The sequence below is a fragment of the Phaseolus vulgaris genome, chromosome 8, assembly GCF_000499845.2.
Source record: "Phaseolus vulgaris cultivar G19833 chromosome 8, P. vulgaris v2.0, whole genome shotgun sequence".
In the NCBI taxonomy this organism is placed as follows: domain Eukaryota; kingdom Viridiplantae; phylum Streptophyta; class Magnoliopsida; order Fabales; family Fabaceae; genus Phaseolus; species Phaseolus vulgaris.
In genome coordinates, this window is record NC_023752.2 from 48,006,865 (window position 1) to 48,028,294 (window position 21,430).

General features: G+C 34.3%; 2 protein-coding genes across 2 annotated transcripts; one reads left to right on the forward strand and one right to left on the reverse strand.

The window, feature by feature from the left end:
• Positions 1 to 14,297: 14,297 nt before the first annotated feature.
• LOC137825265 (indole-3-acetic acid-amido synthetase GH3.10-like) lies at positions 14,298 to 14,858 on the reverse strand. The gene has a single exon (XM_068630937.1). The coding sequence runs from the start codon at positions 14,856 to 14,858 to the stop codon at positions 14,298 to 14,300; it is 561 nt and encodes a 186-aa protein (XP_068487038.1).
• Positions 14,859 to 18,742: 3,884 nt separating this feature from the next.
• Positions 18,743 to 20,705, forward strand: LOC137826392 (protein DOWNSTREAM OF FLC-like). Its single transcript, XM_068632350.1, has 2 exons — positions 18,743 to 19,056; positions 20,280 to 20,705. The coding sequence occupies exons 1-2, from the start codon at positions 18,906 to 18,908 to the stop codon at positions 20,612 to 20,614; spliced, it is 486 nt and encodes a 161-aa protein (XP_068488451.1). The 5' UTR covers positions 18,743 to 18,905; the 3' UTR covers positions 20,615 to 20,705.
• The last annotated feature ends 725 nt before the right edge of the window (positions 20,706 to 21,430 follow it).

The following is a 21,430-nucleotide window of genomic DNA, read 5'->3' on the forward strand; positions in this document are numbered from 1 at the left end:
TCAATGTTCTAAATTCAAGAACTCACCAAAACTAAGCACCAACCAAGACTCATATGGAAGTCCATGTATTGTCAAATTGAATCAAAACAAAAGGAAAGAAGAACAAGAATTAAAACTGGACAGAATTTAAAAGATAGCTACCGAACCAAAACAGAATTAAGAACACAATGCTGGAAACACAAAATTAAACGGTAGAAAAAGAAGTAAACTCTAGGAATCAAAACTACCGAATGGAAAATTGAAGAAAAGGGAAGAAGAACACTTATAGAAGAAGATGCTTGCTGGATTTTGAGAATTGGAAGAAGCCATTCACGCCACTTGGAACCTTGAACCAAGATAAGTGATGGAGTGCCACCACTTGAAGCTCACCATAGCTCACAAGATAAGGCAAAGAAGAGGAAGACTCAAAACTCACAAATTCTCTCCAAAATTGAGTATAGTCTCTCTACTATAAAATTCCAATCTGCATTGTACAAGCTAAGCACATTTATTTATAGCCTAGAGGTGTTGAAAAATAGGTGGGAATTTTCAAATAAAACTCATTTGAAATTCCCACCAAAAACAAGTCACATGGGAGGTGTGACTTTTTTCTACTATGACACCTCCTAAAAACTACACCTACACCCCCCTACTAAGTCACATGGACAAAGTGACTCTCTCTAATACATTCACACCTATTTATTTAATATCCACACCTCCTACAAGAGTCATTCAAATGATGCTCTTTTATTTAATGCTTGGCCTTGCCCCTCATTGTTTGGACTTGGGCTTCTCCGGCTTGGGCCTTCTTGGGCTTGGGCTTGGGCTTTGGGCTTGGGCCTCATCTTTTGCAAAGACTAATAAGAAGAACTTTAAATGCTTTGGCCCTTGTCCATTTTGTCTATTGATAACATCTTTTTGATTCTCATCATACTCCCCAAGTTGGAGAGAATTCGTCCACGAATTCAGTACTCCTGCAGAAAATAAAGTAAGTTTGCAATTAGATAAGAGAATACAAGAAGAAATAGGCAAACATGACTTAGTACGTTGAAATGTTGGGAGTTCAGAAAAAGATGTCCTATACATAGCCCATGTTGGAAAAGATTGTTTAGAAATGATATTATTTGTAAAACTAGAAGGTATGAAAAAATCATCCTTAACATTCTTCATCCAATATGGTGTATAAGTAGGAACCTTGGGTAATGAACAAGACAAAGAAGAAGGATACCTTGTAGGCGTAGCACGAGTCAACAAAATGAAATTAGTTGAGAAGGTATTATGACTCGGTTTATCATGTACTTCATTTGTTTTTTCATTTTCTCTTTTAGTTTCTTTGGGATTGGTCCTATATGCAGGGCTATTTGGTAAAGAAACCCCGAGCATGAAGTCTATTTGGTGTTCAATCCCTCTTAGAGGTGGTAAGCCTTTAGGAGGATCTTGAAACATATCTTCATATTCTTTTACCAAATTGTCCAAACATGTGGGACTATCCTTAGCCAACTCACATCCAATAGTCCTAGGAATAGCTAAAAAAATAGGCTTTTGAGTAACTATTACCTTTGTAACTTGTTCTGTGGACATGAGAAGGCTTCTCTTGGAATTTTTTATATCATTTTCTTTCTCTCTCTTTTCTCTCATTTTAACTTGGTCCTCATGAACTTCCTTTGGAGAGAGAGACTTAAGAATGACTTTGTGCCCATGGAAGTTAAAAGACATTTTGTTGGTAAAGCCATCATGAAAAACTTTTCTATCAAATTGCCATGGCCTACCTAAAAGAATATGTGTGGCTTCCATTGGGACAACATCACACAAGACCTCATCTTTATATTTACCAATAGAAAATGTAATGAGGACTTGCTTGTTAACAACAATCTCACCTACCTCACTTAACCATTGTAATTTGTAGGGCTTGGCATGAGAGATGGTAGGTAATCCAAGTTTGTCTACCACTCTTGTGCTTGCCACATTCGCACAACTCCCCCCATCCACAATCAAAGAGCATACTCTATCATTAATAAGACACCTTGAATGAAAAATATTTTCTCTTTGAGTTTCATCAAAAGGTTTTAAAACTTGACCAAGCATGCGTCTTATTACTAATAGGTCACCCTCATGTGGATTTTCACTCTCACTCTCACTTGGGGATCTAGAAGGTGAGGAATGTCTAGAAGATTCAGACTCATGCTCACTACTATCTACCCCATCATGCATATACATAGTTCGTTTAGTAGGGCAATTAGAAGCAATATGTCCATAGCTTAAACATTTAAAACACTTCTTACTAGATGATTTAGGTGGTGATTTAGGCCTAGAATTAGAAGTGGAAGGCTTAGATTCTCTAAGTTTGAAAGTAGAGTCCTTAGAAGGGATATTTGAGAAAGAACTATTTTTATTTTTCCAAGAAGAGTGGTAGTAGTTATCCTTAGAAGAATTTTTGAAAGCATTTTTCCTTGCAAGTTGATTTTCAATTTTACTAGCAAGGTGAACCACATTTTCCAAAGAAGAATATTCTTGCAACTCTACCACGTCTTGAAGGTCCCTTCGAAGGCCACTTACAAACCTAGCTATCTTAACTTCCTCACTCTCATCCATATTAACTCGAATTAAAAGCGTGTCTAGTTGTTTAAAGTAATCATCCACACTTAGCGTGCCTTGATGAAACCGTTGGAGTTTCAACAATAGGTCTTTCCTAAAGTGTGGGGGTACGAATCTAGCGCGTAAACAAGCTTTCAAATCGTTCCAAGAGACCACGGGCGGCCTCTTGTGTAGGTCAATGTCCATGAGGTATTGATGCCACCATTGCATGGCATAGTCCAAAAATTCTAAAGAAGCTAACTTAACCCTGTGCTCATCCCGAACCCCATTTACATCAAAAATTTGGTCAACCTTAGCCTCCCATCCTAAGTATACATTGGGATCACTTTCACCACTAAAACTAGGAAGTTTTACATTAGGAGAACAAGGGCCAGCCACATGTTGGCGCCTCTCTTCATGGTGATGATGTCTTGGCCTTGGATTATCTTCATAATAACCATGGGAGTGCCTTGAAGAATGCCGACTAGGAGGAGGAGTTTTTTGCTCACGGTTTTGATGCATTTCTTCTCGGTTTAACTCCAAACTTTGGAGCCGTGTTTCCATCTTCCTTATCACCTCAAGATAGTGAGCATTGGATTGCTTGGCATTCTTTAAGTCCTCATAAAGGGCTGCCTTTTGTGGTGAGCATGGTTTGGAGGACTCTCCACTAGAGAAATGAGCCATGAGCAGAAAATACACAAAAACAGAAAACAAAACAGTGAAAGAAACTTGTTAGACAATTAAAAAACAGTGAGATATAGGTTGCTGGAAAATGCCCAAGAAAGCACTCAAACCACTCCAAGAAAATATTCTGTCCTCAACCAAGCCTTTCTTGTGGAATGGAGTAGCTTCAAGTGAAATATGTCACAGCAAACCAACTTACTTAAGAACAAGTCTCCACACAACTTTTAAGAAGAACAAAAAGACAAGCAAGAAAAAGGTGTAAACAATAAAAGCTAAACCAAAAAACAGAGAGTAATGTTTGACAAACTAGAAAGAATATGAATGAAAGACAATCAAGAAAAATAAGGAACTCAATGAATAAAGAAGGCACACAAAAAGAGTCCTAAAGAAAAGTGCTAGAGTAGATTAAAGAAAACAGAAAACAGCTACTGGAATTTTATTTATTTATTTATTTTTTTAAAGCAAACTGTGCTATGTTTACAGATTTAACTGTACCGATTGAAAGCGAACTGGAATGTGAAAAATTAACCACAGAAACTTCAATGTCTTAACTCAAAAATGGCACTGGAATGAGGTAAAAACAGTAAGCCAATTGAGAGAAATAAATTTTTCAAAATTGCTGCCCAATTACCGTATTCTTTTCGGCAGTATTGTACACTTTTCGTATTTTATTTATCATTTTTTGTGTACTTGGAATTTTTGAGTGATTCTTTTTTCTATGCTTTTGTAACACTTTGAAGTATGTAAATCCAAATTTTCACAATTTTCCTATGAGCCAATTAATTGCAGTAAATTGAAAACAGTAGCACGTTTGTAAGAAAACAGAGGAGCCTATTTAGGAATGAAAAACAGTATGATGAACTAACAAAGACATAATGGAATTTGTGTAAAGGAACTTGTATAGAATGAAGATACAAGCATGAACTCAAAGCTAAAAATGAAAATGCACAAAGGATCAAACAATAAACTCAAAAAACAGAAAGTAAACCAAAGCAAGAAACAATTAAAGCAATAAAAGTACTACTAGAAGTAATGACAATTATGGAATAACATGACTAAGACAAAACTTGACATGATTACAAAATTAAAAGACATATAACAAGATATAACCACAAGTGAAAGGAAGCTTAAGGTCAGCTCTAGGAAGGAGAATGCCATTCCACAAGAGCAGCCATACTCATATGAACAATGAATGCTAGAATCCTTTTCACAAACACATGGTGTAACAAAAGAAAAACAGCAAGAAAACTCAAAATAAATCCTAAAACAGAATGGTAAACAACTTGAATTAAAGAGCTCTTGAAAGTAAAGTGCAATACAACTCAAAATTTAAGCAAGAAACAAGCCTAGACTCTAGATACCACATGATGTGAATGTAACTACAAGAACACATGATTCTTGACATTCTTAGGAACAACTTGAGCTGGATTTGAAAGGCACTTTACTTTAGAATTGGATCAATGTTCTAAATTCAAGAACTCACCAAAACTAAGCACCAACCAAGACTCATATGGAAGTCCATGTATTGTCAAATTGAATCAAAACAAAAGGAAAGAAGAACAAGAATTAAAACTGGACAGAATTTAAAAGATAGCTACCGAACCAAAACAGAATTAAGAACACAATGCTGGAAACACAAAATTAAACGGTAGAAAAAGAAGTAAACTCTAGGAATCAAAACTACCGAATGGAAAATTGAAGAAAAGGGAAGAAGAACACTTATAGAAGAAGATGCTTGCTGGATTTTGAGAATTGGAAGAAGCCATTCACGCCACTTGGAACCTTGAACCAAGATAAGTGATGGAGTGCCACCACTTGAAGCTCACCATAGCTCACAAGATAAGGCAAAGAAGAGGAAGACTCAAAACTCACAAATTCTCTCCAAAATTGAGTATAGTCTCTCTACTATAAAATTCCAATCTGCATTGTACAAGCTAAGCACATTTATTTATAGCCTAGAGGTGCTGAAAAATAGGTGGGAATTTTCAAATAAAACTCATTTGAAATTCCCACCAAAAACAAGTCACATGGGAGGTGTGACTTTTTTCTACTATGACACCTCCTAAAAACTACACCTACACCCCCCTACTAAGTCACATGGACAAAGTGACTCTCTCTAATACATTCACACCTATTTATTTAATATCCACACCTCCTACAAGAGTCATTCAAATGATGCTCTTTTATTTAATGCTTGGCCTTGCCCCTCATTGTTTGGACTTGGGCTTCTCCGGCTTGGGCCTTCTTGGGCTTGGGCTTGGGCTTTGGGCTTGGGCCTCATCTTTTGCAAAGACTAATAAGAAGAACTTTAAATGCTTTGGCCCTTGTCCATTTTGTCTATTGATAACATCTTCTTGATTCTCATCACAAGTGGTGTTCAAGCTTTGAAGAATCCAAACCCTTTGAAGGATGTTGAAGCCTTTGTTGTGCTTGGTGTTGCTGTGCTGGTTTAGCTTAGTTCTGGGGTAGTTTATATGTTGTAATCCACCCTTTGATTAAATCTAAAGCATTAGCAATCTCAATCTTTGTGAAAGTAAAATGTTTTCAAAACTAAGTTAAAACAACCGATTGGTTTGTCGAAACAACCGATTGTTTATACTTAGGTGTTTAGAGAAAAAGATTGAAAATTGTTTTTAAAATGGTTGAACTGTTAAAAACCAAAACAACCGATTGATTCGAGGAAACAACCGATTGTTTGTTTTGGGACCATAACAGAAAAACTGTTTTAGCTTTGACTGAGCTTTAAATGTTTTAACTGCTTACGCTCCAGTTATTAAATGCTTTGACCAATCTTTTAATGCAATTTAAGAGTTTGTTGAGATTTTATAACAAACTACATCTTTGAATAAATTCAGAAAAACAGATTTGACAATTAATCTTTGACAAGTTTTTGCTAACAGTTTTTGAGTTTTTCAAAGAGCTGAGATTGTAAAGAGTTTGTGATTGATCAAAGTTGTGGAATAGGATTATGCTTGTATTGATTTCAGATTATCTTCTGTAACAAGTGTAATCCTTGTATTCTCTGTGAAACAAGTTTCGTTTCTGTGTTTGCTAAGATTGGCTGTGTGTTCTTGAGGGGATCAAGATCAGCAATCTTGGTGTAGGTGTGTTGGCCAAGGAGAGTGTGTTTCTTGAGGTGTTCAAGGTCATTCTCTTGGTTGTTGTGTAAGTGATCAAGGTGTGGTTGCTTAGTGGATTTCCTCAGGGTTTATGAGAAGACTGGATGTAGCTCTGGGTTTGGAGTGAACCAGTTTAAACAACTGTGTACAATCTCTCTATCTCTAACTCTTTAAATTCAGTTTTATTTGTTGTTTGCTGGTATAAACAACCGATTGTTTCTGTGAAACAACCGATTGTTTTTCTGGTACTGCAGCTTTTGCTTGCTGTTTTGGCGAACTGAATTTCTGAATCAATTGTTTCCTGAGATAAATTCATTCTTGTTTTAAAAGTTTACGAAAATCCTCTTTAAACAATTCACCCCCCCTCTAGTTTAAAGCCATCCATTCTAACAGGTTATGGATCAAAATGTTGGTGTTGCAAGACATAAGTATCAATTAAAGGTAATGGTGGATCATAATGTTGGTGTTGCAAGACATCAATATCAATTAAAGGTAATGGTGTAGAAGAATCAGTAGCAGGAAGACTAGATGGTAATATAGTTTCAGAAATTAAAGGAACAATATCACTAAAAGATGTAGGCACAACAGTATAAAAAATAGAAGGAACAATATCACTAACAAATGTAGGCACAAAAATATCATTATTAGAAATAGAAGGAAGCAAATGGTTAAACATATCATGTATGTACAAATTGGTATCTATGGTGTCCTTATAAAAAGGAAAATGATTTTCATAAAAAATAACATCGCGTGTCACAAAAATATTTTTATGACTCATATCAAAAAGAGTAAAACCTTTTACCCCATCTTTGTAACCAAGAAAAACACATTTTCTGGCTCTAGAACTAAACTTTGTTCTTTGAACACTACTAGTAGTAGCGAAAGCCAAACAACCAAAAAAATTTATATGAGATAAATTTGGTATGTCATTATAATCCATTTGATATGGTGATTTATCATGTAAAAGAGGAGTAGGAGTTCTATTAATTAATGAACAAAATGCTTGACAGCATATGACAAAAAACAAAGAGGTAAGTGAGACTGAAAAATCAATGCACGGGCGACATTCAAAATATGTTGATGTTTACGTTCAACAATACTATTTTGTTGTGGAGTTTCCACACAACTAGTTTGATGAACAATACCTTTTCTATTAAAGAAATCAGTCATAAGGAACTCAGGGCCATTATCACTTCTTAATATTTTCAAATGACAATTAAACTGATTTTCAATCATATTGATGAGATTTTGTAAATGTTTGCGTGTTTCAGCATTAGTTTTCATTAAACAAATCCATGTATATCATGTAAAATCATCTACAACAGTTAAAAAATATTTATACCCTTCAACAAAAACATGATTAAAAGGACCTCATATATCAACATGAAGCAAATAAAAAAATTGAGTTGATTTAGTAAAACAAGAAGGAAAAGGTAGTCGTTTCTATTTAGCAAAATGACATGTATCACAAGGATGAACAGAACCTATGAAAATATTTGAGTAATATGAAGACAAAATTTTCAACCTATCATAAGACAAATGTCCCATTCGAAAATGCCAAAGTTTAGCATTATCAATATCTACACAAGATTTATTGATGTTGGCAGACTTATTTCGAAGGCACGAACTCTTACTGTCAAGTCTACTTGTCTCAATTTTTGTTTGTGACACCTGATGGATACTAGAAGTCCTTAATTGATAAAGGTTATGGGATCTCTCAGCTGTACCAATCACTCTCAATGGTTGAGTCTGAATAATGAAAGAAATAGAAGGTTGAAAAATGGTTAAACAATTGTGATTTGTGGTTAATTTAGAAACAAAAATCAAATTGACGTGAAATGAAGGTACATATAAAACACCAGTTAAAGTGAGTAAGGGAGATATTTGAACTATACCAGACTGATTAACACTTAATTGACTTTCGTTAGGTAAAAAGACTAGGACAAATGAAATATTATGAATGGAGAAGAAAAGATTCTTATCGTAACATATATGATCTGTAACCCATGTGTCTAATACCCAGTGATTAGAAAACTTACCTGATTTGGTTGAATTGATTTGCGACGTATTGACATGATTTAAAGCAGGATTTTGACAAGATGATTGTTGGATCGAAGCCATTAAACTGTTGTACTGTTCTTGAGCAAGATAGAGAAACGAAAGAGATGATGGCCTAGAGATCCTAAAAGCTCTTATACCATATTAGTTTTGTATATCTCATAGAGAAAGAAGAGAAAAGGGTGAAAAGAAAATGATATATTTTATTGATCAAGAATTGTTACACATAAATTATTGAGTGCTATATTTATATAGCACATAAAAAAGATAAAAGATAAAAATAAAAATAAAAATAAATGATATTGATAAAGCAGTTACAACTGATAGAACAGTAATTGTTGAACCAAGTGTGTTCAAGCTTTGAAGAATCAAAACCCTTTGAAGGTTGATGAAAGGCTGGTTGAGCTTGCTGTTGCTGTGTTGTCTTTTAGATAGGATCTGGGGTAGACTTTATGTATAATCCACTCTTGATTGAATGCAAAGCATAAGCATTCTCAAACCTTTTAAAAGAAAAGTGTTTTTTCAAACTAAGTGAAAAACAACCTGTTGTTTTGTCGAAACAACCGATTGTTTTATACTTAGGTGATTTTAGAAAGATTGAAAACTGTTTTTAAATGGTTGACTTGCTGTCAAAACAAAACAACCGATTGATTCGTTGAAACAACCGATTGTTTGTTTTGGGACCATAACAGAAAACTGTTTTGTGCTTTGACTGAGCATTAAATGATTTTCTAACTGTTTACGCTCCAGTTTTTAATGCTTTGACCAATCTTTAAATGCAATTAATAGTTTGTTAAGATTATGCAACAAACAACTTTGATTAAAAATAGAAAAAAAGATTTGAGTTTTTCAACTGATTTGAGATTTTGAAAAGTTGAGAATTGCTTAGAGATTGCATTGATCAAAGAGTGTGAGATAGGATTTTCATCTTGTATTTATTTCAGATTTGTTCTGTAACAAGTGTAATCCTTTGTATCTTTTGAAAGAAACTCTGTGTGTATTGCTGAGAAGTGTTGTGTGTTTTTGAGGGGATCAAGATCAGCATTCTTAGTGTTGTTATGCTTAGCCAAAGGAAGTGTGTGTCTTGAGGGGATCAAGGTCACTTCTTTGGTTGTGTTGTAAGTAATCTAGGGTTGATTGCTTAGTGGATTCCCTAGTGGTTTTTGAGAAGACTAGATGTAGCTCTGGGTTTAGAGTGAACCAGTATAAACCTCTGTGTGCATTTTCTCTATCCTTAATCTCTTTAAATTCAGTTTTTATATTTGTAAACTGGTATAAACAACCGTTTGTTTCTGCGAAACAACCGATTGTTTTTATGGTGTTGTGCCTTTTGCTTTGTGTTTTGGCAAACTGATTTCTAATTCAAGTGATTCTTGAAGTAAATTCATTCTTGGCTTAAAAGTTTGCGAAAACCCTCTTTAAACCATTCACCCCCCTCTAGTTTAAAGCCATACTTTCTATCACTAATAACTGATAAGGTAGTTACAAATGAAAATCTAAAATATTATATGAGAATATTTTTATCATCTAATAATACCTTTTGCAGTGCTTGTACATCAATCCTTCTCTGATACATTAATAACACTTTTTCTCACTTATGGGTTACTAGAATCATAATATGGTATCACGAGCCTATTTTTTTTTTCGTTTATCATGTCTTCCGCAACATCCACTGAGAGTCCATCCTTAGTCACCATGTCTTTACCCTCTCATTCCTTGCAGCATTTTACAATTCCTATTTCCTTAAAACTTTCAGAGGAGAATTTCTTGTTGTGGAAAGATCAAGTTCTTGCTTCCATTGATGGTCTTCTGCTATGAAAGTTTCTCGACGATTCTCAAGTTCCACCACGTCTCCTTCCCACCACCGATGGTACCTCCACTCGCACCAACAAAGAATGTTTTGTGTACAAACAAAATAGTTTAATTGTTGCGTGGATGTTGGCCTCCATTACCACTTCGTTCTTGACAAAAATGGTAGGTTTGAAATCTTCTTCACAAATTTGGGACACTTTCAATACCTATTTTGAGTCCAACACACGTGCTCAGATAAAAATTTTTTTTTGCGACTCAGAACTTCAAAAAAATGATCGTGCGATTAGTGCCTATCTCTTAGAGATCAAGAAATCAGTTGATTCCCTGGCGATTATTGGTGCCCCAATTTCCATTGAAGACCACATTGAAGCCATCCTTGATGGTCTTTCAAAAGACTTTGATCCCTTTGTTTCTTCTATTATGTCAAGAAAAGAACCCTACCAATCAATGAGATCGAGGCTCTTATACTCGTTCAAGAAGAACATCTTCAACATTCGTTCTATTGATATGCTTCCTTATACTCCTGCTGCTTGATAAGTGTCATAATTTAGTAATATTTCATGCAAAAAGATAGGTACTTATGGACTTTAATTGATAAAATAGTTATAATTCAACCCATAATTTAGAAATTCGAACTTTTTACATATTTTTTTGATTATAATATGAATATGAACGATTTATTCCTAAATTTGTGTTAATTTCAGGATTCTATGATAAAAGGGCTAAAGAAGAATGAACAAGTTAAAGACAAGATGAAAAGAAAAAGTTGGAACATTGAAAACTCGCCCAAGGCTCGCTTAAGCGAGTCCACTCCAGTGAAGTTGAGTTTTTTCTCATCAAACTCGCTTAAGCAAGCAATATCTCGCTTAAGCGAGATGTCACTTAGCCCAATCCCAGTTAGGTTAAATAGAAGGTGTAAGACATAACCCCATACATCATTGGAAGGATATTGAGAGATAGAAAACCTTAGAGAAGGCAGTCATAAAGGAGAAACATCCTGGATTTTCTTTTCTAGCTTTCCATGTTTGTAATGGCCAACATGAGTGGCTAATTATTCCCTTTGGGATTGAGAGTAATTTGTTCAAACTCTTATGTATTGAGGTGATATTTATTTATAATATTTTGTTCTTGATTGATGATTTATATTGTCATTTTATTATAAAGTTTGAATCTTGATTCATGATTTTGACCCTCAGATTTGACTGGAAAGTACTTATAAGCATGTGACCTAAATGATAATGATTAAAATATTTGAATGCTAGGAATAAATTTGAAATGTTTATTGTTTTATAACATCTATTCGTAATGATAAGGGGTTTTTTTATAAATATGCGAGGAATCAATATTTAGGAAACATTCTTAATAATTTTGTATGCGAGGAAACAATATGAATAATTTTTATATGTGCATCAATGTCAATCAAGATGGAATGTTATATGTTTTTATTCATTGAAAATACAAAATGAGTGAGAAAGATGAACCCCAATTCCAATTTTCCCAATTGACTCATCCGAATCATTTACTTTGTTTTTATTTAATTTCTTACAAATTCATGATACAAACAACATTTTTCAAACAAACTTTTACATATTATCTTATATTTAGTGAATATTATACTTGAGATATTAGAACTGTTCCTTGTGGATTCGATATCTGTCCTTAGAGACAATTTATTACTTCTGACTCAATACACTTGTCGTAAAATAATCATCATTGTTGTCATTGCATCTTAGCATCCAACACATTCCAAAAATTAAAGATTTTAGCAAAAGGTTAGTGCTCCTCATGCTCATTCTATGTATTATAGGGGGCCGCAAAATAATTTTTCAAACCTATTCCTTTAGAACCTTGGAATTCTTGGTCTTCTGCTCGTCACAATTGTCAAATATGCAAAAAGCTTGGTCACTCTGCTGAACACTATTGGCATCGATATTTTCTTCTCTAAATCCTCATGCAAATTTATCTCAACTGTCTATACATGATAGTGAGTCCAGCACTGCATCGCTTCTGGGTGCTCCTTCATCCGTAGATGATCTTATTTGGTATCCAGACAGTGGTGTCACACACCATATAACCAACAATCCATCTCTTTACTTTGAAAAACAATCCTAGATGGTACTGAACAAGTCAAAATGGGTAATGGAAAAGGTTTGTTCATATCTCACGTAGGTTCTGCAAATATTTGTTCCTCTACTTCAAATAAATCTTTATTTCTAACTGATTTGCTTCATGTTTCAGAGATTACTAATAATCTTCTTAGTGTTTCCAAGTTTTGTCGTGATAACAAAGTATTTTTTGAGTTTCACTATTATAGTTATTATAGTTGTTATGTTCTTGATCAGGAAACGAAGCGTGTTCTTCTACAAGATTTTCTTAAAGATGACTTGTATATTTTTCTTGATAGTCATTCCTTGATTGGTTGTTCTGTGCACTTAACTTCCTTTATCGTTGATCATATTACTGCTAATCTCTGGCACAAACATTTTGGACATTGTAACTTGAAAATTCTCAAGAAGATTCTTGCATGTTGTACTATTTCTTCCAATTAATATTGATTTTTGCTCTATTTGTGTGCGAGGTAAATTTCATCAACTACCTTGCTCTATTTGTATTTACATAAGATTAATTCTTTTAAGATTTGAAAATGAAATCTCTTCTGTTTGTCGACATCTATGACTAGCAGGCAGATGATTAAGTCTACTTGATTTGACTCTCTCTTGATATATATCTTTTTATCCTTATGAGTGACAAATAACAGTGTATGAGATGTTTAAAATGAAAAATGGCACTTCAAACCTTAGAGGAAATACATAAGGAAGTAAGCTATACGTTACTATTAAACTCTGGAGAAGAGAAAAACATTAAGCTGAAGCCGTGTATTTCTAAGATAATAGGGGTGCTTTATAACAAAAAGGAATTAATACAATATATAGGGGAGATTTGATATCTCTAATAATAAAGATATAATATGAGATTAAATAAAAAATGTTATATATATATATATATATATAATCTAGATATTCCTGATTATATAGAATCAACTCCTTGTTTACATCATTATAACAGTTACATTGACTCTTGCTCCTGCAACACGTAATTCATTACATCTAATAGGTTATGCTGATGTTCCTCACGATGTCATCCTTGTATTACCTAGATTCTGTTTCAGTCCACGTATTGCACATCACTCATAATGCCATTTGTATGCACTTCAATCATATATCAGTTTCCGTAATTCAACCAAAAGCTTTTTGGCTTGATGCAAGTAGCTACTAGACATGTCCATGTTCATGGTGCAGCTAGCTTGCACATGTGGCACACATGAAGCCCGATCACTACTTTCTTTACCTGTAACTCTTAGGCGTTATTTTATATATATAATAAGACAATGGGTCAATCAAAGGGGCTTGCCGAAAAATGAACAGTTTACAGGTTTACATCTTAGGTAGATAAATGCATTTACTTGGCAAAAGGTCAAAGATGCTGTTGCTCTAGAGATATTTAGTAAATTCTACCATGTGTCATGTTCAGAATGTAAGTCATAAAACCGAGAAAAGATGGGTCGAGGAAATGAGCAATGATAAAGGATGAGAGATGTGCTATGGAACAGAAACTTAATGATTTTGGTACACTTATCTTTTGGGTTAATAATTGAGTAGGTTCCAAAGGTACAAAACCCTTAAATGTGAGACTACTATAAGTGGGTGCAAACCTCAACCCTATGAGCCGGTTTTATGGGGTTGAGTTAGGCTTAAAGTCCACTTCGTAACATGGTATCAGAGCCATTTTCGAGCCTATCCTAACGAGTGTTTGTGTTGGGCCTATCGTGCCACCCGCTATCATGCCGCTATCGCACCACCCATAATATATAGTCCCACGCACGAGTTGGTAGTCTCGGCGTGAGGGAGGTGTGTTGGAGATCTCACGTCGACTAGAGATTAGAGCCTTTCATTGTATATAAGTGGGTGCAAACCTTAATCCTATGAGCCGGTTTTATGGGGTTGAGTTAGGCTTAAAGTCCACTTCGTAACAACTACCATTGAATTTATTTTTTTCTGATATAGAATAGAGCTAAGAAAAATGCATACCGGTGAGAGTTGTGAGCACAACTTCATACTCTTGTCCTACTTTAATCTTAGAGAGTGGAATTGGCTTATCTTCCGTGAAATCATCAGCTCCTGAACTGAAATTTTTTTCATGCCTGTGAAGTGGTATGAACTCAAAGTAAGAGAAACTAAGAACCACAGCAAATGTTACATCTTCTGGTGGTAAACTAGGATCAACATTAACCCCTATCCAGCTATCAGTTGAGCCATAATCAGCACTAACCAAAGGCAACCCATTTGCACAATGCGTAAGTTTTTTTAAATATGGTTGCATGGACCCTGTCATTATGGAGTAGACATACTTAGCATTTGGCCAGAGTTTAGGAATTAAACCAAACCACTCTACCACTTGTAGCTCATGGCAAGCACTTTCCAACTTTGAAGCCAAATCTGGACTTGGAGAGATGATGTCCAAAACAGCCTTTCTCATTTTCGGTGACTTGATTCTTGAACTTAGAGTGTCATCTCTGATGTCATTGCAAATTTCTATCCAATGTTCTTCAAAACTGCTGAAAGCTTGCACCATGTTGTAGTCTCCATTTAAATTTTTTAATCTATAGTATAAAGTGCAAAAAATAATATTGTGAGAGTGTATTGCTAACACTGCCCTAGATTCCAATTTGTTGTTTTGTTTGCATCTCCAAATCTTAATCATTTATTAAACTAAATGCAGGTTTCAAAGGAGATTAAGTATGCTAACAAGCAGCCAATTCTACCTTGGAGACCAAGGTTTGGTGTTGCTTCTTATGATTAGTGACAATGCAGTTTTGTTCCTGTATATTGTTATGGCTGTTGAAGATGGTTGTTGCCCCTTCAAGATTGTGTTTGATGAAGACTTATATGTAGTGTTTGATGAAGACTTTTATGTGCTTTCCATGTATTTGTGCTTTACTTTAAGTATGTCTTAGTTAGTGCTTAGAGGTTGTCTAAGAGTAGCTTTTTGCTGTGTATCTCACCTCATAACCACTGGCCATGTGATAAGAACAAGCATAAGTTTTCTAAAACTGTTTTTCACATGTTTTACACAAAAACACGTTTTACTGCATAAAAATAAATCTGTTCTTTTCTAAATAAACAGATTCATTTTCTTCACTGATGCCTTGGCTAAAGTCTTGTAAAAATTTGATTTTGTGCATCAGGTATTTTGACTAAGTCTTCTTCTTTTCAAAACGACTGAGTTTCAAATAGTTAAATCTTCTCTGTTTTCGTTTTGAAAAATAAATCTGTTCATCTGTAAATGAATAGATTCTTTTTCTCTCTGGTGCCATGACAAGCTTAAACGTTTTTCAGTTTTATCTCAGCACCAGAATGGTTGACTAAGTCTCCTCACTTAACAGATTCTCTAACTGCTTTTGAAAATAAATCAGTTTATTTTATTTTCAATCTGTTCATTTTATAACAGCTTTAACTGTTTTTCAAAATTCTGTTATAAGCTGGCTTTCTATAAAATGTAAACTTGTTTCTGAGCTTAACAATGATTCAAACAGTTTATACATTTGCAAAAAACAAGTTTTGACAGCAGAGAGTTAAGTGTTTTCAAGGATTAGCATTTGTTCTTCAAAGATTTCGAAAATCACAAAGTGCTTGTTCTTGGTTTGGTTCCAAAAGCTTGGTGTGAGGTGCAGCTACTGTTCTAGCAATCTTGCCTACTGGTTTAAGGCTGATCTTTGCTACCTCAATCAGGTGTAGTCGTTTCACTTCTTATTACTTGTAAAAGTTTGGTTGAATCCTCTTCTTGATAGGTGTTCTTGGAGAGTGGATGTGTGTGTGAGTGCTGAAATAGGTTTTTTCAGCAAGAGTACCTAAGTTCTTGTAGGTTTCAAGAACAGTGGGAAGTGTACTTGATTGTACTGTGTTTTAGTGATTTCCACCTGTTGTTGGTGAAGACTGGATGTAGCTCAGGTTGAGTGAACCAGTATAATTGCTTGTGTTCATTCTCTCTCTCTCTCTGCAATTTCGTTTCTGCATAATTGATAAAACAGCAAAGAAATAAATCTGTTCAATTGAAAATAAATCTGTTCTTTCTGGGCACTGTGCATACTGTTCTTGATTTCTGAAAAAGCTGTTGTAATCTGATAAGAACATACATAATCTGCTAAAACCATTGGAACAGATTGACTGTGATAAGCTGATTAAGAAACTGTCAATATCATTAATTGAACCTTAAACAAATTGCTAAAAGTTGAAGCTTGGTGTTCTGTGATTAAGTGTTCTTAATTTCTGGAAAATTGCTTAATATCAAGAAGGACATTCATAGTCTGTTAAAGTCCACTGGAACAGCTTGTGTGCAAAGGTAACTCAATTAATTAGCATGCTATAATCACTTGCTTGAAATTGAAGCTTGCAGTTTTGTGTTTCACTGTTTTTCAAATCTGATATTTGTGTGTGTGCTGCTGAAAACTTTCACTGCATGATCTTGTGATTAATCTTGCTGAATTAAAAGCTTTTCAAACAAAAAACAGTGCTGAAATAAATCTGTTCATTTTTACATAAATCGATTTATTTTCTGTAAAACTGGGTTAAACACTGTTTCTGCATAGACGTTTTAAAAGGTCAATTCACCCCCCCTCTTGAACTTTGGCACTATTAAACCCAACAATGGCTACACTTAGTTTACTAAATTTAAGATTGAACTTCTCTAGGTTGACATGTTTCTTATCTAGTAATCAAAACTTCTGTTTAAGATTTAACTTCTCTTGGTTGACATGATCAGAAAGTAGAAGTTTCTGCTAGTTGGAACCTTATATAGCTCAACTTTTGTTTGTCATCAAGTTACGTTTTTTAAAACGTGTTTTCTGTTTTTCTTGGTATTTTGAAGAGTGTGAAGGTAAGCTTGTCTTGGTTGTCTTGGTATCTACTAGCTCTGCACCATTTTATTGTTCCTCATTTTTCTTAAAATATTTATAGCTCAACCTTAGTTAATTAAAGTAACTTTAGTTCAATTTCAATCAAAATATCTTCAATCAAAAATCACCGTTATCACGTATCTACCTTTGTATTTTGGTGCAATTGGTTTAACTACTAAGTTCAAAGTGCAAACAAAGCAAAATGTCTTGTGCCAAGTTAATTAGAAAATAAAAGATGTTTATTATCGTGGGCCTTGTATTAGAAAATAACTATCTATTGGTTGGGGCAATCCACTTATCCTAATTAATATATGTTTTTCCTTGTTCCTATTAAAAAAATATTTTTTCTTGCTCATAGAAAAAACAACATTGAATTTTCAAGACAAGTAAAAAGTATAAAGAAAAAATTATAAATAAAACTTTTTTAGTAAGAAAAATATTTCTTGATCAGATTGCTCCCTAAAATAATTGTATCTTTAAAATTATCTTAAAAAATCTAATGTAATTTTAAAATTGATTTATTTCAATAAAAAATATTTTTCTTTTTAATTATAATCCGATGAAGCCTAGAAACTGTATCGTTATTTGAAATTATTTGTGTGCCAAACTTGTAGGCTAAGCCTACACTTCTTCAAATAAATAATATAAAATATATTTTGAAGGCTTAACCAACACAAATTTGTGGCAAACAAACATGAAGACTTAACCTATGCTTATTTATGACTAAACTCACGCTACTTTATAAATGTGTGGACATCTTGAAGGTCAAATCCACGCTAATATAATTTTGTGTGGGTGAGCCACCAATCAAACCCACAATTTTTTATAAATTTAATAATATTTTTATTTATTTATAATATGTAGAATTCATACTAAAATAGCATTTTTATTTATTTATAAATAACTCTGGTAGAAACTTCCATAAGGATGTTGAGAGAAAAAAAAATTAACAGATTGTATAATAATAATTGAAATTAAAAAAAAGAAGAAAACCAAGCTATGGCAAACAATCCTCGACCCTCAATCCTTGAGGAAAAAAAATTATCAATGAAAAGTTATTGACGAAGGATAAGTTCATGGTAAATTTCCAATAGATTCATGAGACATACTATCAAATAATTTATCCAGTAGTTATTATCATCGATATTTGTGTTTTACAGACAATTAAATAGCTTATTATATATATATATATATATATATAATGTAAAAACAAATACATATATTATGTTCAACGAAAAAAATATTGAGAAATTAAATGTGTTTATCCATGAGTGTAAAATTATGTTGGGACGAAGTAAATCCACATTGTGTCCATTTATGTGGCTCTGAGGTAGTTAGTGAATTGATTGAAGTGTTAGTTAACTCTTAAACTATGATCACTGACTAGGCACATATTCAATTCAACTGAACCAAGCCTTGCGGAATGAGGAGAATAATAAGGGCTTGGATTTGACCGTGCATTCAAGTCACTGTCATAACGTGGCAACTTTCAATTTCCTTACTGTTCGTGCGTGAGCTACAATGAATGACTATAAAGTTGGTAGTGTTTGCAGTGCTTATACAATCTTCACTACTAATTTATCACACGTAAGGAACTACATTTCTACATACATACAAACATATATACATAACTCTCTCACACTAACACTCTAAAGCTTTTGTTGGATTCATTTCCACTCTTCTCTTGTTTCTGATCAACACAAACAAATCCTGAGAGTCTCAAGAAGATGATGGATGTGAGAATAGTGTTTGTGTGTGTTCTTCCGGTAATGGTTTCAGCCATACGTCCTCACCTAACCCCTTTCTATGTCAAGGGTCGTGTCTATTGTGACCCTTGTCGTGCTGGTTTTGAGACACCCCTCACCACCTACATTGCTGGTAAGCCTTCATGTTTCTTCTCCTCAACTCACCACTCAAAATTTTACTTTTAATGCAACATGTCATGTAAATTTTTTTTTATCGGTAATAAAAAATAAATAAATAGGAACCACTTCAGGGGTGGTTCAACCTTTATACATGTGCCGGCCTAGAACCTTCAGACTTACAAAACAAGCCTAACTCAGGAGATTAGCCTCATGCAAACCAAAGGTTCTAAACACCAGTCAAAAAAGGAAAACGAGGCTGACAATAGAAACCCACAACCAGACCTTTACTTGTACCAAAGAAAAAACTTCAGAAGCATCCCCTACTCCTCTATTAAAAATAATGTTCCTGTGCTTCCACAACTCGCTCACCACCCCAACCCAAATTGTGGTACAGACGTTATTAACCGTTTCTGAAGCACAACTCAACCTGAAATGATCAAAATTACACTTTGGCAGGATATGAGACGCCATCGAAACCCCAAGCCACCTATGGCACAACCCCCACACCCGCCTAGCAAAACTGCAATCGAAGAATAAATGACAACAAGACTCTTCCACCAACCCACACAAACCACACGCCGAGCTATCCACCAAAACCCCTCTTCTACTCAAATTTACCCTGATAGCAAGCTTGTTTTCCAACAACCTCCAAGCCATAAGAGCTGTAGAGGGAATAGCCTTGCTCTTCCATAGCTTACTGAAAATTGGCGAGAACATAGTCTCTTTATCATTTCTAACAAGATTATAGGCAGAATTAACCGAATAAGATTGGGAATCCCCTCCCTTCCCGATCCAACCATCCACCTCACCGGAAACAACTCGAACCTCTAACAGAAGCTGACCCAACTGCTCCGCCAACGACTTCTCCCACTCAAAAAACGATGTCATGTCATGTACATACAGCAAGTTATACTTTATATTTTTATGTTTGTTTATAAAGTATATAAACTATTATACAAATAATGTTTCTCTTCTAAGATATATACCTTTTGTATTCAGATTCAACTACTTGTTAACATTTGTTCGAAACTTAACATATTTTTATTTTTTATTGTCTTATCTTAGACATGCTTATAATAAAACTGTTCAAAACATGCTCTGCATCTTTGTTCAATCCCCTCTGGTGTTCCCTTGGAAAAAAAACGAAACTGCAATTTATTTTTATTTGAAACGCATTTTCGTTTCAATCCAACCTGTTACAGCTTCGGCTCCTTATGATTACATGTTGCTTCGTAGGTGCGGAGGTTACTATGGAATGCAGGGACAGAATGAGAGGTAACATTGTGTACAGCAAGAAGGTTAAGACCGATTCCTCAGGATCATATACGATCTTCGTGGACGCGAATCAAGCAAACCAAAATTGTGATGCGAGTCTTGTAACCAGTCCTCTACGTGACTGTAGAGAACCCACTCCAGGGCGTGACCACTCACGTGTTGTTCTCAATCGCTTCAATGGTATTGCTACCAATGATAGGTTTGTCAACAACTTGGGTTTCATGAAGCAAAAGGTTGCATCTGCTTGTGCAAAGATTCTCAGGCGATACCGAGAGCACGATGATGATGGGAATTAGTTTCACTCAATTCTTTGTATTAGTGTTTTCTTATGATTGCATGTTAGTGAGTACTAATTGGAATAATTGAAGGTTCTTCTTAATAGGGCTACGTAAGTTGCAGTTCACTAGTCAATTTTATGGGGATACATTTAGCTATTATTCTTTCATGGAGAGTACTAATCTGCACACGATGGCATTTTTTTTTTGGATTAGCTGGTATGAAACTGAATGCTTAAAATGATGTAAGGCAATAATGTCATTGGTAAAAGTGATACCAAACTCGGTTTTTTTGAGCAAAATTTAGGACTAAAGTCTTGTGAATAAGAAACATGGTTAGGAGGAAAATCCTAAAAGGATATTATGACGGAAAATTAACAAATATAACTGATTTTAAAAATATAATGATTAACAAATTATGTAAGGTGTGTTTGTATTACTTAATTTTCACTTCCTATGTAAAGTATAAACTAGTAATTTTCTTTTCTGGTTTTCTAGTTGATTGGTTTTCCCTGTTATGGTGGTAAAGTGATGAGGTTAGAAATGGTAACGAGTGAGTTTCACCATCACATTTTTATTTTTGAAATAAAAATTTATTTATATCTTTATCTTTATATTTAATGGGTATGAATTTTTTGTATTGTCTTTATCTTTATTCACTAGTGCAGAAAAACTTAGACAATAATTTTTAAAGCTCTTAAACAATGAATTTGAAATCATAGTCTATCAGCACGTAGTTTATACTTTTAACTTATAGACGATAGTTCACAACCGTAGTCTATAATGCACTATAGACGACGATTATTTTGACCAACCGTCAACTATAGTTCACAACAA